Here is an 18,315-nt window from a genome sequence, read left to right on the forward strand (position 1 = left end):
CCGGAAGCCTAAAATAAATGTCATCTAAACTAAATGAGTCGCTTCCCTTTTAAACCAGCAGCTGTCTTTTTAATCTATGCATGAAAACCTATGCAGCTACAGTGCCCGCTACCCAGGTCTCCCTTTTATTTTTTATTTTAACTACAGCAGTGTGGTACACTTGATCATGGAGGCAGAGGTGAAGGACATGCGGGCGAATGGAATAACTGCTGTGGGTGAACGACTTGAAGAGGCCCGAATCACCAAAAGCAGACACCAGAACACAACAGAGATAAACACCGGCGTTCCAGGCCAGTTCCAGGTGGGAGCTCCTTCCACGAACCCGCGGTTTCGTGATTTGCCGGATGGCACAGGTTATACAGTAGTCAAGACTGGCCCGTTGGACTTCCATGGTTGCAACCCAGAATCAGACCACCCCAAACATCCTGAAATCTGATTGGCTGGTTTCGTTTGGAATGAACCCACCGGGGCACTTTCCACGCCTTTCAGCACCCTGTGACCGAGCTGGGTATATACCCTACTCTTATATTATAGACTTTATCTACAAATTAGACATGTATTACAAAAGAAATGTAAACATTAAAGTACTGATCCTGTGCTAAATAAACCTAGCCTCTTTATTTTACACCACTGTTTTAAGTGAGTGAGTGTGGGCTTTTTTTTTTTTTTTTTTAATTGAACCGTTTGGCAGAGTACGTCACGACCAGCACGGCGCTGTCGAGGCTCAGCAGGGTAAGTGCTGCACTTCACGATCAGACTATTGTTACCAGGCTGTATTTCATATAATAAAGTGCTAGGAAAACTGCCCCGGCCTCAAATTCTGCCACATTGCGCACACAAAGGGATTCCGACGCGAGGGCGATCACTTCTTTCAGCAATTATTCCTTCCTTTTTTTTACATTTCGGGGGGAGGTGGCGACAAACACGCGCACACACATACACACACAAATAATTTTTGCTATTTGTTGGAGCTCGGAGACCCTGTAGAACGACCAGGAATGAGGGTCCACGACCCTGTGCACCAGTGTTTGAACTACGAGCAGATACCCGCCACGTTGTACCTGAGCAGCGACGCGTGAGGGTACAGGAAGCCGAGGCAGGGTGACCATGGGTTGGGCGGGAGGGATGGTGGCTGTTGGCTTGCCCACCTGCGGAAAGCTACGAAGCAGCACGCGGTTCAGGTTCAGGGCTAGAACCTGGGCTGGGGTCGGGCCCTGTGGCAACCCCCTGCTGGACAACCTGGGAAAGGGTTGCCAAGGGAACGCGGGCAGCAAAAGGCCACACCCATTTTAGTGTCAGTCACAGTTTGACCCTGCCTCTTCCTCTCCACTGACCCTCCTCTCACGCCTTTCCCGCCTTCATGTAGGTGGGGATGGTGCCGCGTTGGGTCAGACCCTCAAAGCGCTTGTAGGTGTAGTTCAGGAAGACCCAGTCCTTGGATTTGAAGTCTGGCTCGGTCACGTTCGTCACTGAAATGCAATTAAAGTCATTGAGGCAATTTTATTAGGTACAGCTCTGGAAAAAAATGAGGGGAAACAAACATGTTGTGACATACCTGGCTGTAGGATGTCTGACTCTGGGAAGTCATCAAAGTTGGACGTGTCGTCAATACTTTTGATCTCGATGGAGATGGCTGCTGGCCTCTCCCTGCGATGTTTCAGATAACTCAAGTAACCAACAACTCAAGAGTCCCTTCAAAGAGCAGCACCATGATCATTTTTACACTTGTGCTACTTTATGGATGTGTTTTTTTATTTTTTTGCCTTAAATGTACACCTTTTTTTTACACCTATGCTCTTGGGTATCAGTAGCATCATAATGGACACGTAATCTACACAATGACACTGGACTACACTTTGGACTTCTCCACCTCTACAACTGTAGGACTCTACAACTTTTTCTCTTATTGGACAAACCATCACTAACCCTGCACTGACACCACTTAAGAGGCTCCCTCTACCCTGGAAGGGGGTCCCTCTCTGTATCACTCCTTCCCAACGTTTCTTCCTTTCTTTTTTTCTCTCTCCTAGAGTTTTTTTGTGTGGAGTTTTTCCTTGTGCGCAGAAGGGTCAAGTGTGTTGGGTGGCAACTGTAGGGCCAGTCAAAGCCCATTGAGACATACTTTATGTGATTATGGGCTATAAAGGAAATAAATGTTGTTGATCTTATTAGTATGGTGGTAGGAGGGTGTGTGAACGGTTTGTATTGTTTTTTACACGGTTCCTCGCTTGAACCACCTCAAAAATAAATGGCCGTTCTTTTTGGTTTAATACGTCAATGATGTTGTTTTATCTTATTTTGCCATAAAAGAAACAGTGCCGTAATTAGAGGGAAATTAACCTTATGTGCTCCAAGTCCACCGACTCGAAGAACGGGTGACTCTTGATCTCCTCCACGCTGCCGGCCCCGATCCGGTTCTCCGCATCCGTGCAGTACCTGGAACACAACAGGCCCAGATACATACAGGTCCCACACACGTGCCACTCCAAGGCTGTTTTCTCACTTGGTTCCCTCCCCTCCAGTCAGTCCACATCATGAACTGTGTTTCCTTGTGTATTTTAGATAAGATAGCTTTCACAGCTACGGACACCTACGGTCACACCTACGGCCCATGCACTATTGGGCCACAGCCTAATCACTCTGCTATGATCCTGATGTCCCCAAACCGTACCTCAGGATCAGGTCCTTGGCCTTCTCTGAAATGGGCATTTCTGGAGGGAAAACCAGCGTCTCCTTCCAGTTCATCACTTTCCTGTAGGTCTCCTGAGGCGTCTCAGAGCAGAATGGAGGATAACCTGTGGCAGGGTGGGACAAGTGCTAACAAATTATTAGTTATTAAAAGAAGGGTCTTACCCTAGCAATTAATAAACTGGGCATGGTAGTACGTAGCTAGGTAGAAAATATAGCCCCTGAACATGTTAGAATGCTCAAAAGTACCTAAACAAGTATATAACAGATGCAGATCTAATAACAGGGTACAAGGAATATCAAATGGCGGGATACCTATAAGCATTTCATACATGATGACCCCCAGGGACCACCAGTCACACAGTTTGTTGTATCCCGTCTGCATGAAGACCTCGGGGGCGATGTAGTCTGGCGTTCCCACAGTTGAGTACGCCTGCACCAGGAACACCAACGACTCATGAACAGACTCTGGATTCAGTGACATCTTTATTATAGCCACCTGACTGTTGCTGCTTTACGTTAAGGTCCTCACCAGCTGCCGGCGGTTCTTCTTCCACGTCTCAGCTTTCCGTTTGGAGTTCATGTTCTGAAAGGCTGAGGCAGAGAGTGAGTAATTACACACACAGAGGCCATAGTCACTTTTGAACTCTTTAGTGTTGTGTGTAGAGGTGAGAGGTAATTACAGAAGGTGTGTGTGTGTGTGTGTGTGTGTGTGTGTGGGCCGGCAATGTCCCTTACAGAAGTCACTAGGGGGATTATGGGTGAGGTTCCTGTAGAATTCCGTCCGGTGGGCTTTCTTCAGGCCAGTACACAGGCCGAAGTCAGACAGCTTGACGTGGCCCTGAAGACCACAATTACTTTTTAATATTTAATTATACATTTAAACCGTACATATCATACAAAACACTAATTTTGTGTTTTCCTGCGTTCCCAAAACACTCTCAGATGGCCTACCAGAGCACCAGAATAACATTTAGAAAATATAGACTACATTAAAATTTTATTTATATTCTGTGGTGGTTATGGAGACTAAGATGGAGCCATTTTGAAGAATCCAGTGCAAACACTAAATTCTTTGTTGAATCAGGAGAAAGTGAAGTATGTTTGCTCAGTCTGAATCTCTTTCTACCTTCATGGCTGCCTTGTTCTCTATTGTCATCATCAAAAGCCGTTTGAGATGCTCAATTAACATGAGTGAATGAAAAGAGAGCGTTCAGCATGAACCTTCAGGACTGTTGGAGACCGTCTCCGTTGTCTAAGTTAAGGTGGCGGAGAGAAGTGTGAAATGCTCCCTGATTTGGAGAGATGCAAATCTTCTATCTTATTTTTTCTTTATTACATAACCTCATGTTTGTTATTTAACAGTCTCCAGTTTTGTTCTTTAATGTAAAAAAAAAAATCCATAATTGAGTAGGTGCGTCCTGACTTAACCGACAGTCAATGCAATAATTGCGAATTGAAAGTGAACTCATTTGACAGCCTCAGTGATTTGCTCACTAAGTGAAACTCTAACTCTTTTGGCATGTGGTGGCTGCTAATTTTGGACAATGCACACAAGCTTTAGTTTGTTTGTGACCGTGTATTGATGGAACGAATGCATGTGCTGGTGGCGAGCGGGTGAGTGGGTGTGGCTCAGCCGAACCCGTGAGTCCAGCAGCAGGTTGTCGGGCTTGATGTCCCTGTGGATGAACCCGAGTTGGTGGATTGAGTCGATGGCCAGCACGGTTTCTGCGATGTAGAACTGTGTGGCCTCTTCGGACAGCGTGTCCTTCTTCATCAGCAGGGTCATCATGTCTCCTGCAGGAACACGGGGGGGTTGGAAGACCAACCAGTCACTCACGACCACTTGTCATATTTTCTGTGGGTGGATTGTTTTAAACAAACCTCCGGGCAAAAACTCCATGATGAGGTAGAGGTTCCTTTTGTCCTGAAAGCTGTAGAACATCTTGACGACCCACGCCCCATCTGCCTCCACCAGGATGTCCCGCTCGGCACGTATGTGTGCCACCTGAAAAGGAAGAAAGGTAATTCAAAGGTCAGAGTCAGAGAAGAATAAATAAACAGATAAAATCAGATTGACAGTTAAAAATCCACACACACCTGCTCCTTCTCTAGCATATCTGCTTTTCTTAAAATCTTCATGGCATAAATGTGCCCTGTGTCCTTTTTCTGCACCAGACGGACCTGAAACAAATGCCAAAACCCCTCCTTTATTTCTTTTCCCATCCTATTCTCTTTAATTGAGTTTCTTCACTTTGTGCACAGGCGCCTAAACAGTAGTTGTTCTGATCACGATGTATACAAAAAAAATCCAGGAATGAATCTCGTCCTCTAAATCCTTTTCACACCAGCAATTGCAGTCATTAACATTAGAAATGGTCCAAACAACAATTTGAGTCCGTGGAAAGTCTGAAAATAAAGAGTTTAAAAAGGTTGCTCACAGAATACTACAGTTTCCACTGTTTTTCTCAGTCATATAAAGAAAAAAATTCTCCATTTCGTACTGAGGACAAAGTATGTTTTTTTCGCACTCAAAAACTAAAGCCATCGATTTCCTGCAGCCGCATAATCTGCTTCTTCGGACGTCATTTTGGCTCCGAAAAAAATCCAATTTGCTCCCAAACACGTTCGTCAAACTGAGTGACCGGCAATTCTCTCAGCCAATTCTACACACGCTAAGGTTTGAAATGGCAAATGAAACACCAGGATGAAACGCGCCATGTTTCACTCGTGTTTGGAGGCATTTCTTCAGCGGAGATTAATTAACGCTCCCACGTGGACGGCGATGATATCTGGGATGTTTTGCAATACGGATGGTAATGATGCCAGAAAAGTAGCCTTTATTCTGGAAAATTAGTTAGCACAGATAACCTGAGCAGCACCTATCCATCTGTTTCGCTGGCCATTTAAATGGACAGCTAGTGGTTAGCATGCTGTCCACATGTAGTAGTATAAAAAAAAAGTACATTGATCTGTCTGTCAAAACCAAACAAAACAGAAAACAGCTGCTACACAGGAGGATGGCCCAGCACAGAAGAAGCAACACCTCGGGGCCAGAATCAGCTGTGTACCTTCACCTTAAGGACAAAGGACACTCGTTTTTGGACGAGAGTGTTCAAATATTGGACAGAGAAGATAGGTGGTTTGAGAGAGGAGTGAGGGAAGCGTTGCATGTGCAAATCAACAAACCCTCACTCAACAGAGGTGGAGGCCTCAGACACAACCTATCCATCCCCAGAAAAATCAGGCCCAATTCACACGTTCACCAGGTCGGCCATATTTAACGACCCACTTAATGGGGGTAGGAGGACGCGCCAGGGCGGGACAGTCACATTTCTACTAATGCATTTTGCTTGTGGTAACTGCCCTGAAATTATGAGGATAAATAAAAAGTTCAAACCTATAGATATGTGGGCCCAAGTGTTTTCTTGTGCACAAAATGTGCACAAAAAACTGCAAACAAAAATCAAGATAACTGCATTTAAATAGATTTTAAATAGATTTTAATAGGATTAGTGCTAAAAAAAAAAAAAAAAAAAAAAGACAGGATTATTTTTCCCAACACAAGGAGGCGCTGTAGCACTTCACTTTGGCTTAATGACGTTATCCCTCTGACAGCATGCAGGCATCGCCAGCGTACGAGTAAAAATAAAGCCACTGGCGTCCGGAAAGTGTTCGGCTGTCTGGGGTTTTAATAGGTGCTGTAAAGTACAGTTACTGTAAGGCACCGCGCGTTTACTACAGCGGAGTCGTTTCACGGCGAGCCATTAAAAACCCAGCACGACGGCTTTATTTGGTAATAAGCAAGGAAACGTCTCCCCCGGACGGACAAATCAATAGATGCATTAAAGTTTCAGGCCCACGTACCTCCCCAAAAGCCCCCCTCCCGATCACTTTGAGAGACTCGAAGTCGTCCAGGCCGAGCCGAGTACGTTTCAGCCTCAGGAACTCCGTCTCCTTGCGAGCGTGCTGGGAGCGCCGCATGACTTTCTGCAAAAGGACGCATCAAGTGGCATGAAATGCTTTATGTGCCATATCACCCCTGTGCTTGCAAGTTCTGTAAATCACTCACCTCCTCATCAGGCAAACCCTCCTCGTCCATGACCTTCTCCAGCTTCTTCTGCCTGGAACAACCGTTTATTTTTGTCACCAATTCTACGTAGTTCTAAAATCATTACAGCAATTAAAAGGAATATCTGTTAACCTGCAGTATAATTATTGTCTGTTTTTAATTAACAATAAATTATATTAATAGTGCAGACCATGATTTTAGGTGTTAAGAATCATGGAGATGTTACGGTGTAAAAGCTGACAGCAGTAGCTTGTTTGTGTGTGTGTGTGTGTGTGTGTGTGTGTACCTCATCTCCCGCTCCTCGTGCTGTGTCAGCAGGGTGCTGTAGAAGTTCTCCAGTGTGAGTTTGGCCACAGTCACCCGCTCACGGGTGTGGTTGCTCATGGGCAGAGGGGCGGCCGTCCCCTCTGTCATGGCCATACTATCCTACAAGAGGCAAAAAGTCACAAAAAAATTGCTTTTTGTGTGGTGTAATATTTTTGTGTAGTGGTTTTGTGGTGAAATATGGAGAACTATGAATCACAAAAATATCTATTTATATTTTGATCACATTTTACAGCCCAGAAATTCTGTTATGGTTAAAAAAAAAAAAAAAAACAGAAAATTAGGACTTTTTGGGTCACCTGAGGAGCTTGTTTTTAGTGAAATTAATCACATATTCATTATATTTATTGTGCACAATTACAATAGCCAGAACACAGAAACGTTTATGATTTCGATTTTTTGACCGCAGCTTGACAGCCATAACGGCCCGTGCTTCTAATCCCGGCGAAAGACCGCTAACGCGATTAGCCTAATTACCGACAAAGAATCCTATCAGCCGTCCCGCGCCAGAAGATAAGCGGGGAAAGTGAGAGGGGCAGTAAACCGAGGCCGACTCGGCCCCACATCCTCTCTCTGAACTTTACGCCAATTCCCGGCTCCGCGCCGGCAGCCAAACCATTGAACTAAGCCGCCGCGGTGATAGTGTGTAGAGTTAATTAATCACAGCCTTCCGACGCGCAGGGTCTGAAAGGAGTTTGTTGTGTGCAGGGCTGCCTGTAGCTGAACCGAACAAGAAGGTCACCTGGACGAAGAGGTGAAATCTGATCACGTTTGAATGACCATGAAGAGGGTCGACGGTGAGTGATGGACGAGGTGGCTTTACAGTGGGGTGTCTGACACCGCCTGGGCGTGGCCATTAATCCGAGATAAATTTTTAAGATTTCATTTAATGGGTTCCATAAACCTTAATGCAAATGAAGTAAAGTTGTCACTTCAGCTTCCAGGTTAGTAAGGATTCATAAAAGTGGATTTTCTCACGGATAAGGGGAGTTTTTTGAAGGATATAATTCACATTCTACATGTTAATGCTAAGTATACATGCAGAGTTAGTCACATGTATGAAAATGAATAAAATTGGTCATTAATTTTTTTTAACCTACATCTGCATGAGCGTTAAGATCGTGTACAAGATCGTGTACTCAGAAATGGGAAGTTATTACCACACTCAAATAGGTTTTCCGGGTATCTTCAGTTCCCTGATTCTTTTCTACCAGCGTTTTACTTTTACGACCTACGCATTAGAAATGCATGTAAACATGCAGAGGAAAGAGATGAAGACGAACACATCCACTTCAGTCCTTCAGCGGTGAATTATCCAATGGCTGTATAATCCACTGCTGGACCCACGAGTCCTATTGCAGGTGGGACATGTGAAAGTGGTGGGTGTGTTTCCCCTCCGCAGGGCTGTCCTTTCCCCCTTCGATGCTCGCCAGGTGCTCGGCTTGATGTTGCACCTCTTCATCCCTCTGGCAGAGTCCGAGGTCCAGTTGCCTAGTTGCATACAGCATTCTTATACCATGTCCAAGCCATCGCAGATGACGGTTGCCTCGATACTCTTCAAGAGGGGCTGTTTGAGTATCTATGTATGAGATGCTCGTTGCCGATCCTTCGCAGCTGTAGTGAAGGGTGGTAATGCAGACAGCCGGGTGGATGCAGACTTGATGGATTCGCTTCTGGGCTTTTTTTTTTCCACCAGAGAGTAAAATCTGGTAAAATCTGTGAACGGGATGCTGGCACGCCATTGGCAGACTGCCTCAGTTTTTGCGATGATGCCTTCACTGCATGCACGAGCGAGAGGAAACGGCGACAATTTTAACGTTTAGGACCCGAAATGAACTTTTTTTATTAGTCAACACTTTTTTTTTTTTCTTTGCTTGTGTTCTAGGCGACCTTTGTTCAAATTTGAATACATAGGTGAAGTGATTGTCACTTGTGGTACACAGCAGCACAGCACACGGTGCACACAGTGAAATTTGTCCTCTGCATTTAACCCATCACCCTTGTTGAGCAGTGGCAGGCGCCCGGAGAGCAGTGTGTGGGGACGGTGCTTTGCTCAGTGGCAAAGCGCCAAAGTGATTCGAACCGGCAACCTTCTGATTACGGGACCGCTTCCTTAACTAGGCCACGACTGCCCCATTAATCAGACATGATGTTAAAAGTTTCACTTTCTTTGCCATTGTATGTCATGAGGTTGTGCTTGAGGGCTGATTAAACATACTTTATGTTAAAGTTGTAGAGTCTCCATCACCTACTGCAGGTGTTGAGCCGAGCTCAGCGGGAACAACGCGGACGGTGTTTTAACGGCCCGAGACATGACGTGCAGGACGCGGCGTTCATGACTTCACTCGGTAAACAAGGGACCTGTTGACAGGGTGGCCTCCACCCTCCAATCGGCTGGCGGGGCAGGAAACTGCTCCCCTCCAGAATGAAAAGGACCCAGTCAGACAGAGAGGGAGGGAGGGGGCACGAATCCAGCCAAGAAACACACGCAGGAGGCCGGTGGGCCGGTTGCAGACACGCACTTTTTTTTTTTTTTTATAATCTCGTTTTCTCGTCTGATCGTTGGATTAAAACGATTGTTTCATAAACAAACGTCGTGAAGAATGGCAAGAGCGAATTCGCGTTGTATAAGTTATTACGAACATTGCACGTCGAGCTCGTGCACGCAGGCAAGCAACGCCCCTAGAGTACGCATCAGGTACAAATGTAGACTTTATACCACCACCGGCAAAAAAAACCTACTTCTTATTCACTTGTATGAACAGCCGCTGTCTGAAATAATTGCCGAAACTCACAGGAGTCGCTGAAAAAGTTCCACATAGGACGTGACGTAATCGCAAGGATCGATTGTCGTGTTGCATCTGAACTGTAGTGGCCAAGCCAGCCCACGATGGGTGGGTTTTTACATGCAGACCCACCAGTTCTGCCGCTGACTTGACCACCGTCACCCAGGATGGAACAGAAAGCCGTGGCTTATAATCATTTTTCCGTCGCGGTATGCCAGGAACGCAAGTCTGCAAAAACATCTCAAACATTTCAGACATCCAGACGTGGCTTCTCTGAAGGGCTTTACCCCCTTGGTTTTCAGAAACGTCCACCCTGACGGTCTTAGAAGTCTGGTATTCGGCGAAGGACGGGCGTTTCCCAGCACATCCTGAAACTGCCCGGTTTTCACAAACACAATGTGGGATCCTGTTCCAAGAAGTCTGTCGGGAGCAAGCAATGTCGCATGAGTTCAAGCCCTGGCGACTAACGGCGGTAACAACCACTCAGGGGTCGGGGGTCAAGACCATCCGGCTTCATACAATACGCCACATCTCAAAAGAAGCAAATTAACGCAACTCGACACTTAATTAGACCACGTAGAGATGCGTAGTTTTTCCTCTCAAGATTCTTTTCATTCTTGAGAATCGACTGAGAACCAGTATCCAACGGGTCACCCTACGATATACGAAGGTTCTGGCCAGACTTTTATTCCAAGGCCATGCAGAGCATAGGATTCACACACACACACAAAAAAAAAAAACAGAAAAAGGGTGAGAATTTCTGGTGTTTTTATGGGTTGCAACAACTCTCACGAACACAAACACTTAGTCGCTGGGAGAGTCGGAGGCAGGAGACGCGGGCATGAAATCGTCCCGAGCTGATGCGTCTCTGGACGTCGCCTATCGCGACATGCCAGGTGCGCGACACCGAGGCGCTGACGCATGTGAATGTGATAGGACGCGTTATGCATCATCTGCGCGACCTTCGCGCACGTAAACATGCAGACCGACGGATCCGCGCCGATCCAGCGAGTGCGCGTTTTCGTCTAAAATTAGGCTCGGGGTTTTTAAATAAAAAGCGACGCCAAAAATACGACCTGTCACGTCGCCACCTCAGCGCGTCACGCTGACTGGTGGTTCCATTTGATTTAACAAATATTATTGCCATATTTGCACACGCGTACCGCACTTACCTCGGTTTCCTGCTCCAGAGTCGACAGATTTTTCCTGCTAGTTGCCTAGCAGACCGTCACAGAGAAAATGAAATGGCTGTTTATTGTAATGGTAAATAGCCGGTCTGAATGACAGGCCGCTACATATCCCCCAAAATATCCTCACTGCGTCACATTAGGGGGTGGAATATATAGATATAGCTCTATATATATTCGGGACCCGCCAAACCCTTTCTATTCACACAGCTTCGGCGACCTCGGAGCCGCTCTGTTTGAAATAAATTCACCCCTTTCCTGGTTGCGCCTCTATTATGCTCGATCTACGTCAGTGGCGATGTTGGCAGTCTCTCGACCAATCACGACTCGGACACCGTAACAAACGTTTCAACTGGCCAATCAGGTGGAGAGGTGCTACTGTAGGCGGGACCACTGTCCGCCAACCAAACGAGGACGAGCTCTCGGCATGTGGTGATGGGCACGGCGGTTCTTAGATGTACTGAACATTTAGAATCAGCTCACTAGAAAGATCAGTTGAAAAGATGTTTTAATCAAATCACCGAATAATTTCGAACTGAGTGTTGGGTGTGTTCCTTTGACAAACACCTTTGTAAAAATGTATTGTAACTTGTTTAGAAATTGTGATGTTTTAAGTGCCCTGTCCTATGCTATGCCATTTAACTGGTCTCAGTAAATGATCCGTTCACTGACCGCATACCCCACAGTATATTCAGTGAAGGATTCACATTGAACGTTCAGGGTTCTCTTGCAAATTGTGGCAAGGAGAGTAACGCAGACCCAGGTACAAACCCCACTTACTACCATTATGTCCCTGAGCAAGACACTTAACCCTTAGTGTCTCCAGGGTGACTGTCCCTGTCACTACTGATGTGAAAGTGAAGTGATTGTCACTTGTGATATACAGCACACGGTGCACACAGTGAAATTTGTCCTCTGCATTTAACCCATCACCCTGAATGAGCAGTGGGCAGCCATGACAGGCGCCCGGGGAGCAGTGCATGGATGGGTTAAATGCAGGGATGGTGCTTTGCTCAGTGGCACCTCGGGAAATCGGGATTCGACCCGGCAACCTTCTGATTACAGGGCCGCTTCCTTAACAGCTAGGCCACCACTGCCCCAATGTAAATCGCTCTGGATAAGGGCATCTGGTAAATGCCGTAAATGTAACTGTTGCTGCTCATTTAATCATCCGTTACTGCTACACGGGTCATTGCACAACCTATGCACAATGCTACTAAGGGTGGTAGTAGCCTAGTAGGTAACACACTTGCCTATGACCCGGGTTCAAATCCCACTTACTACCATTGTGTCCCTGAGCAAGATACTTAACCCTAAGTTGCTCCAGGGGGGGACTGTCCCTATAAATACTGATTGTAAGTCGCTCTGGATAAGGGCGTCTGATAAATGTAAATGCACTTTAGTAGAATACATAGCCACTACCCTGTGAAGTCTGTGTCTTATGTTCTCCTTGAACATAATTATTTGCTTGCAATATAGCATGGCAAGAGATAACTTTATATAGATCTATATATAGGATGTATTTCACTGTGTGTTATACTGTCAAGTAAATATATGAAGTATAGATAATTTTTTTGCTCCAAACTAGATCCCGTTGGTTTAGTTGTAAAATGAAATCAACCTTTCTATAAGAATACTGAACTTGAATTTCTTGAATTGTTTAGTTATTTTCAAGAAGATAAATTAAAATATACTTTCATATTGAGATCACATCCCTGTAATAATTAATTCAAGCATGTTGTTGGTCAACTGGTGTTTTGGTTTTACAATTAGCAATTTACTTGTTCGATTATTTCGTAAGGTATTTTTGTTTAAAACCCTTAATCCATGTACGTGACAAATAAAAATCTTGAATCTTGAACCCGTATGTGCCTCCGTCGCTCCTGCCTGGTTCCTGCTACAGCTGGCAAGTCTCACTCTCTTTGCATTACTGCCCGTGTAACGTTTTAGGTTTCTTTATCTGGAAACTAGGTGTGTTAAAATGATGGGAAAAGGGTCGCCCTCAGAGGAAAATGATTCAGGCAAGCAGCTCAAGTGGACGCAGGAACGAACGAATCACGAATCGTTTACGAACAACACGACATGATTCAGTATTTCACACAGAAACATTGAAACTTTTACACATTGAAATAGGACGAATGCTGGCATTTAAAGTACAGGGTGGGCCATTTATATGGATACACCTTATTAAACTGGGAATAGTTGGTTGTGAAATTACCAATAAATTTGATGTGTCACATGACCCTCTTCCTATTGAAAAAAAAAAAAAAAAGTTGGATCCAAGATGGCCGACTTCAAAATGACCACTATGGTCACTATCTTGAAAAGTTTGCCCCCTCACATATACTAATGTGCCACAAACAGGACGTTAATATCACCAACCATTCCCATTTTATTAAGGTGTATCCATGTAAATGGCCCACCCTGCAGTTTCTATTGGTTACATTTTCAGTGCAGATTACTAATTATTTATTCAAAAACAAATTGTGACGATTATTATTCATTTTCACTGGCAGGTCACTTTAACAGCTTGCTCACCATGCAAACCGAATTTGTAGTCTGGAGCCGGAAGCCTGAGAGCATGCACACCCTGGCTCCAGTAATGAACTTTCCTAGACAGCTACTGCTTGGCCTTATAGGGGCTGATCCTGGTCCGTGCGGTGATGTCACGCTTGTCTGGCTAATGTGTCTGGGTGCGCAGCAGAGGTTTCCTTCTCTCTTTTTTCTTTCAGTCTGATGTCATTCCTTCCATTAACATGACAGAGCAGTGGAGGTGACATAAGCCCCAAATTTAGCAACTAGTTTGACACTGAGGTCAAGTGCATGTTTTTTTTTTTTTTTTTGTTCATTCTTCGATGATGTACAACATTGTAATCACACTTGTGTTAAGCACGCCTACTACAAATAAACCCCCATCAAATTCCACAGTTAAAACACAGCATCGATTCAGCCGATGCAAATGATTCACGGGGTGAGTTTTTCCCTACAGCAGGACTGAGTTTGTTTACCAGTAGGCTGTAAAAAGCATGCACATACATACACACACACACACTTTCTGTCAGTAAATTGAATCTAACTGAATCATTGCATATATAAGTTAGTTCCCCAGGACTAATAAAAAAGAGTTGCTGTTCTCTTTTCACACAGGCTTTAACCTTCAGCACACAGGGGCTCTAAAAGTCTCACGTCTGCATCAGGTTGGCCCACTCCCACTGAGACACATTTGAGGGACCACGACTTCTTCGCCTCATAATTACATTTTAAATGTAAATTTTTCTTTAAAGTTCTCTCGCAGACCGTGGGGACGGCTCAGAAACCACGTCAGCCAGAATCAGACGGTGACGTGCAACCCGTATCAGCAGCAGGGTGGGGTACAGCAAACCAGACGAAAGACGCAGAACCACAACAGGAAAAAGAAACCCTGAGTCACACAGTGACCGTGAGGTGCAAAAGTTTTAGGCAGTAGTGAAACTAATTAAAAGGTTTTTTATCTTCTCAACGGATAGAGCTTGACCTGTGTCAAATTAAAAAAATGGCTATATTGACTGGATATGGGGATGAATTGGGATGAGGCAGGAACCAGACAAGTGAAAATGCACTGATGTTGGCGGCGGTTGGGAAAATCCGATGGCCTTTTGTTTAAGAGGCTCTTTGTCCCTGGTGGTAAACAGAAATATTCGTTTAAAGCTCGATTCTTGTGAAAGCTTCCTTCCTTTTCATTCTCAGCTCGTCCACTGGGGCCTGTTAAGTGTGGTGGAATTCGCTGTATTTCGGTCTGCTGGAATCAGGAAGACCTATCCAGTTCCGGCCACTGACGAAGACTCCTTTCTCCACAGAACGTCCTGTGCTGGTGACTCCTTGCCTTCTCGGCTTTGTCGCTTGTCACAAGTGGGTGGACTGGGGTAGTTTAAGAAGCAGGAAGTCTGTTACTGCCCTCTAGTGGTTTCAGGAGGTGAAGGTTTAACAAAAAAACAACGAGGTGAATCCTGGAATCCACAAGACAAATTAACACAGATGAACGGCAAGGAAATTAATGGATGGTTTCTTTTAATCCAGTAAACTGAATAATCATCTCGGGTTTAGCTGGAACCCAAGAGCAGGGCTCGGTTTTAAACATACGACAACCTATTTACATGTAAGCTAAAGTGTCCAGGGTGGGTCTGCAGCCCCTCAGATTCAGGGCTCAGGAGGCATGGGCTGGCTGGACGCGCCGCTGCGTGTCCGGAGCTGGGACTGCGCGATGTCTGCCAACGCGCTCTGAATCTTCTCCAGAAGCACGTCCCCTCTGTACACCACTTCTTCTAGGCGGGCCGCCGCGTCATGGTTTTCCTCCTCCAGCTGCCGGAGGCTGGCCGCCTGCGGGACAGGGTCAGGTGGGAATGAAAGTTGCAGCGAGGAAACGACACGCCGTAAGCCGCGAGTGAGTAAAAAGAGGGGCATTCCAACCTGCAGCGTCGCTGTAGATTCCTCACTTGGTAGAGAGTCAATCAGCACATCCACGTCTTTAGCTGTTCTTGCGATCAGTGCCGCAAAAATCTGGGCATACTCTGCAGACAGTGTTTGTGAGAGAGAATTTCTTCCATTACTACATGAACATCCAGGCATTATAGAAATAGAAATTATTCAGTATAATACAGAAAAAAAAATTAACACAACTTTACATCCAGTCATTCATGGAACGCCCCCAAATGTCATTTCCACCAAAGTAAGCACATTTCACAATGTTCATGAAAAAAAATGTTCTAGATAAAATGGAGATTTAAAAAAAAATGATTATAATTTACCTGTTACATTTTTCAAAAATTTCCCAGACCAAAACAGACAATAGCTGAAGAGTATAACCACTAAATTACAGCTAATTTAAATACTTAGAAATAGTAGGGAGCCACAAAGACGTGCTTTTATACACCACTGCCAACCAGTGTTGCAAGACGTACAATAATTATTGTATTTGCACCATAATTTTACCCCTTTTTACAATCAACAATTCCAAAATGCCATAATGCAGGACAGGCGAGCCCTACAGAGGGTGGTTCGATCAGCCGAACGCATCATCCGTACCAAGCTCCCTGACCTTAAACAACAAACGTGCTGGACCAGGGCCAGGAAGATAGTGAAGGACCTCAGCCACCCCAACAATGGACTGTTCTCTCCGCTGCGACCAGGGAAGCGCTTCCGCTCCCTGAAGTCCGACACAGAGAGAATGAGGAGGAGCTTCTTCCCGCCGGCTTTCCGAGCTCTCAACCACAACACTACATAGAACTCCACTACCCTCCAGCACTTTCACTTTCAATCACTCTGGACTCTTTGCACAAAATCTCTGCGCTTTTTTCTCTTTGCACAATTTTTTTGTGGCTTTTTTAATCTTTATACATTGTCTTTCACTCATTTACACACCTTCACCCTACCTGTTACACATATTTTATGTTAAAGACGTAAGTGTAATATTTGGTTATGTTTGCAATATTTGCATATTGGTCTTCATTGTATACCTGCAACATTTGCAATACTGTGGTCTGTAGCAGTCGCAAAAAGCATTTCACTGCATATCATACCGTGTATGACTATGTATGTGACACATAAAATTTGAATTTACGATAATATACAATAATCTTCATCTGGCTGCGCAGACGTACTTTGCTTGTTTATGCGCAGTCGTCTCATGTGCATTCACAGCCAATCTGCGAGAATATTTAATATTCAATATTATTATGGCCTGGTGATATGAAGAGCTGGTAACACACACAAAAAAGACTATGATGATGTGAGTTATTGAAGCATATTTCTAAGCAACGTCAGAATGGAATTTGCATGTGTTCGATATTGTTTCTGTAAATACGATAATTTAAAGTTGCTGGTACGATACTTTTTGGACCTGGCAACACAGCAAAACAGATGTGTGTTCGGCAGCGCCATTGTAGTATTTCATCCTACTTATCGAAACGTCTTACCATATGCAAGCCCTAAACGCATGCTGCCATCGCACGGTTTTCAAAGTTTAGATGGAGTACTTAAAGGGAAACACGGCAAGTACAACACCAAATACTTGTGTTTTTGAGCTATCAGAACATACCTGTGTTTTTTGGACAATAAAGTGTCAATTAATATGCAAACAGGTAAAACACCGAGCTATCACAACCTACTACTTGTGCTTTTTCACATTTGTAAAGCTAGCAGGAGTGGTGGCCTAGCGGTTAAGGAAGCGGCCCCCGTAATCAGAAGGTTGCTGGTTCGAATCCCGATCCGCCAAGGTGCCACTGAGCAAAGCACCGTCCCCACACACTGCTCCCCGGGCACCTGTCATGGAGTCCACTGCTCACTCAGGGTGATGGGTTAAATGCAGAGGACAAATTTCACTGTGTGCACCATGTGTGTATCACATGTGACAATCACTTCACTTCACGTTCCTTCACGTTCAACAGTCGCTATAAAAATATGGTGCGGTAGGAAATTCTGACAAGGCAGGACAACCCGACAGAACACCCCTACCTTCTGTGGAGGTGGGCGGCTGCTCTTTATTTATCGCCGTCTGGATGTTGCCGAACTGGGCGGATGGGGCGCACTGCTGAAGGACTCCGATTGCGTTACAGAACTGGTCCGCCAGCTGCGGGCAAAGGAGAGAAACACGAACACACGAGCACACACGAGTTAAAAACACGGCACAACGTTGACGCGATTCAACAACTCGCAAAATGATCTACTTCAAAATACGCACATTTAAAAACAAGAACAATTTAAAATACAGCCATACATAATTGACAGCATCCTGTAGTTGCGTTAGCCTGTCCGCCATTTTTGCCTGTGATGGGCCGGCCAACATAGCGGCATCTAATTGAATGGCGCTCATCACATCTTGGCCAATAAGAAAAGAGGTTCTTTAAAACATCGGCTGACGATTGGCTGACGTCGGCACCATTAAATGTCGACCTGAATCTAAAGAAAACGCTCAAAATACGCTTTAGTCCACTGAATTCAATATTTTAATTAACTAGTATTTGATTAAATTAATTATTAGATTTAAATGCAAAATATCCTTACTGAATTTATTAGCAAAATTGTGTAACAATAATGCCGATTCGTATACAGTTCTGTGTTGTGTTAAAAACATTACATGACACATCCCGGTCAATTGAGACGCGCTCATGGGCTGGGGTCCGAAACGGAAGTGAAGTTCTGTCATGTTGCCAAGTCCGTCTTATACAAGCGCTCGTAATAATCACATCGTAAAAATAACAAAAACTCGAGACGCTTGCATTGG

At 44.9% G+C, this 18,315-nt stretch overlaps 2 protein-coding genes across 2 annotated transcripts; both read right to left on the minus strand.

Moving 5' to 3' along the window:
* Positions 1–633: 633 nt before the first annotated feature.
* stk38l (serine/threonine kinase 38 like) lies at positions 634–11,340 on the minus strand. The gene is made up of 14 exons (XM_028953991.1): positions 11,043–11,340; positions 7,047–7,186; positions 6,761–6,812; positions 6,556–6,678; positions 4,789–4,872; positions 4,573–4,696; positions 4,331–4,485; positions 3,427–3,529; positions 3,221–3,282; positions 3,004–3,121; positions 2,672–2,795; positions 2,341–2,436; positions 1,556–1,647; positions 634–1,469 (listed from the first exon to the last, which is right to left on the minus strand). The coding sequence occupies exons 2-14, from the start codon at positions 7,178–7,180 to the stop codon at positions 1,342–1,344; spliced, it is 1,395 nt and encodes a 464-aa protein (XP_028809824.1). The 5' UTR covers positions 7,181–7,186; positions 11,043–11,340; the 3' UTR covers positions 634–1,341.
* Positions 11,341–15,087: 3,747 nt separating this feature from the next.
* med21 (mediator complex subunit 21) lies at positions 15,088–17,873 on the minus strand. The gene is made up of 4 exons (XM_028955091.1): positions 17,809–17,873; positions 17,547–17,661; positions 15,504–15,604; positions 15,088–15,413 (listed from the first exon to the last, which is right to left on the minus strand). Exons 1-4 carry the CDS (start codon positions 17,848–17,850, stop codon positions 15,234–15,236), a joined length of 438 nt encoding a protein of 145 aa, XP_028810924.1. The 5' UTR covers positions 17,851–17,873; the 3' UTR covers positions 15,088–15,233.
* Between the last annotated feature and the right edge of the window lie 442 nt (positions 17,874–18,315).

Source organism: Denticeps clupeoides, chromosome 15, assembly GCF_900700375.1.
Source record: "Denticeps clupeoides chromosome 15, fDenClu1.1, whole genome shotgun sequence".
In the NCBI taxonomy this organism is placed as follows: domain Eukaryota; kingdom Metazoa; phylum Chordata; class Actinopteri; order Clupeiformes; family Denticipitidae; genus Denticeps; species Denticeps clupeoides.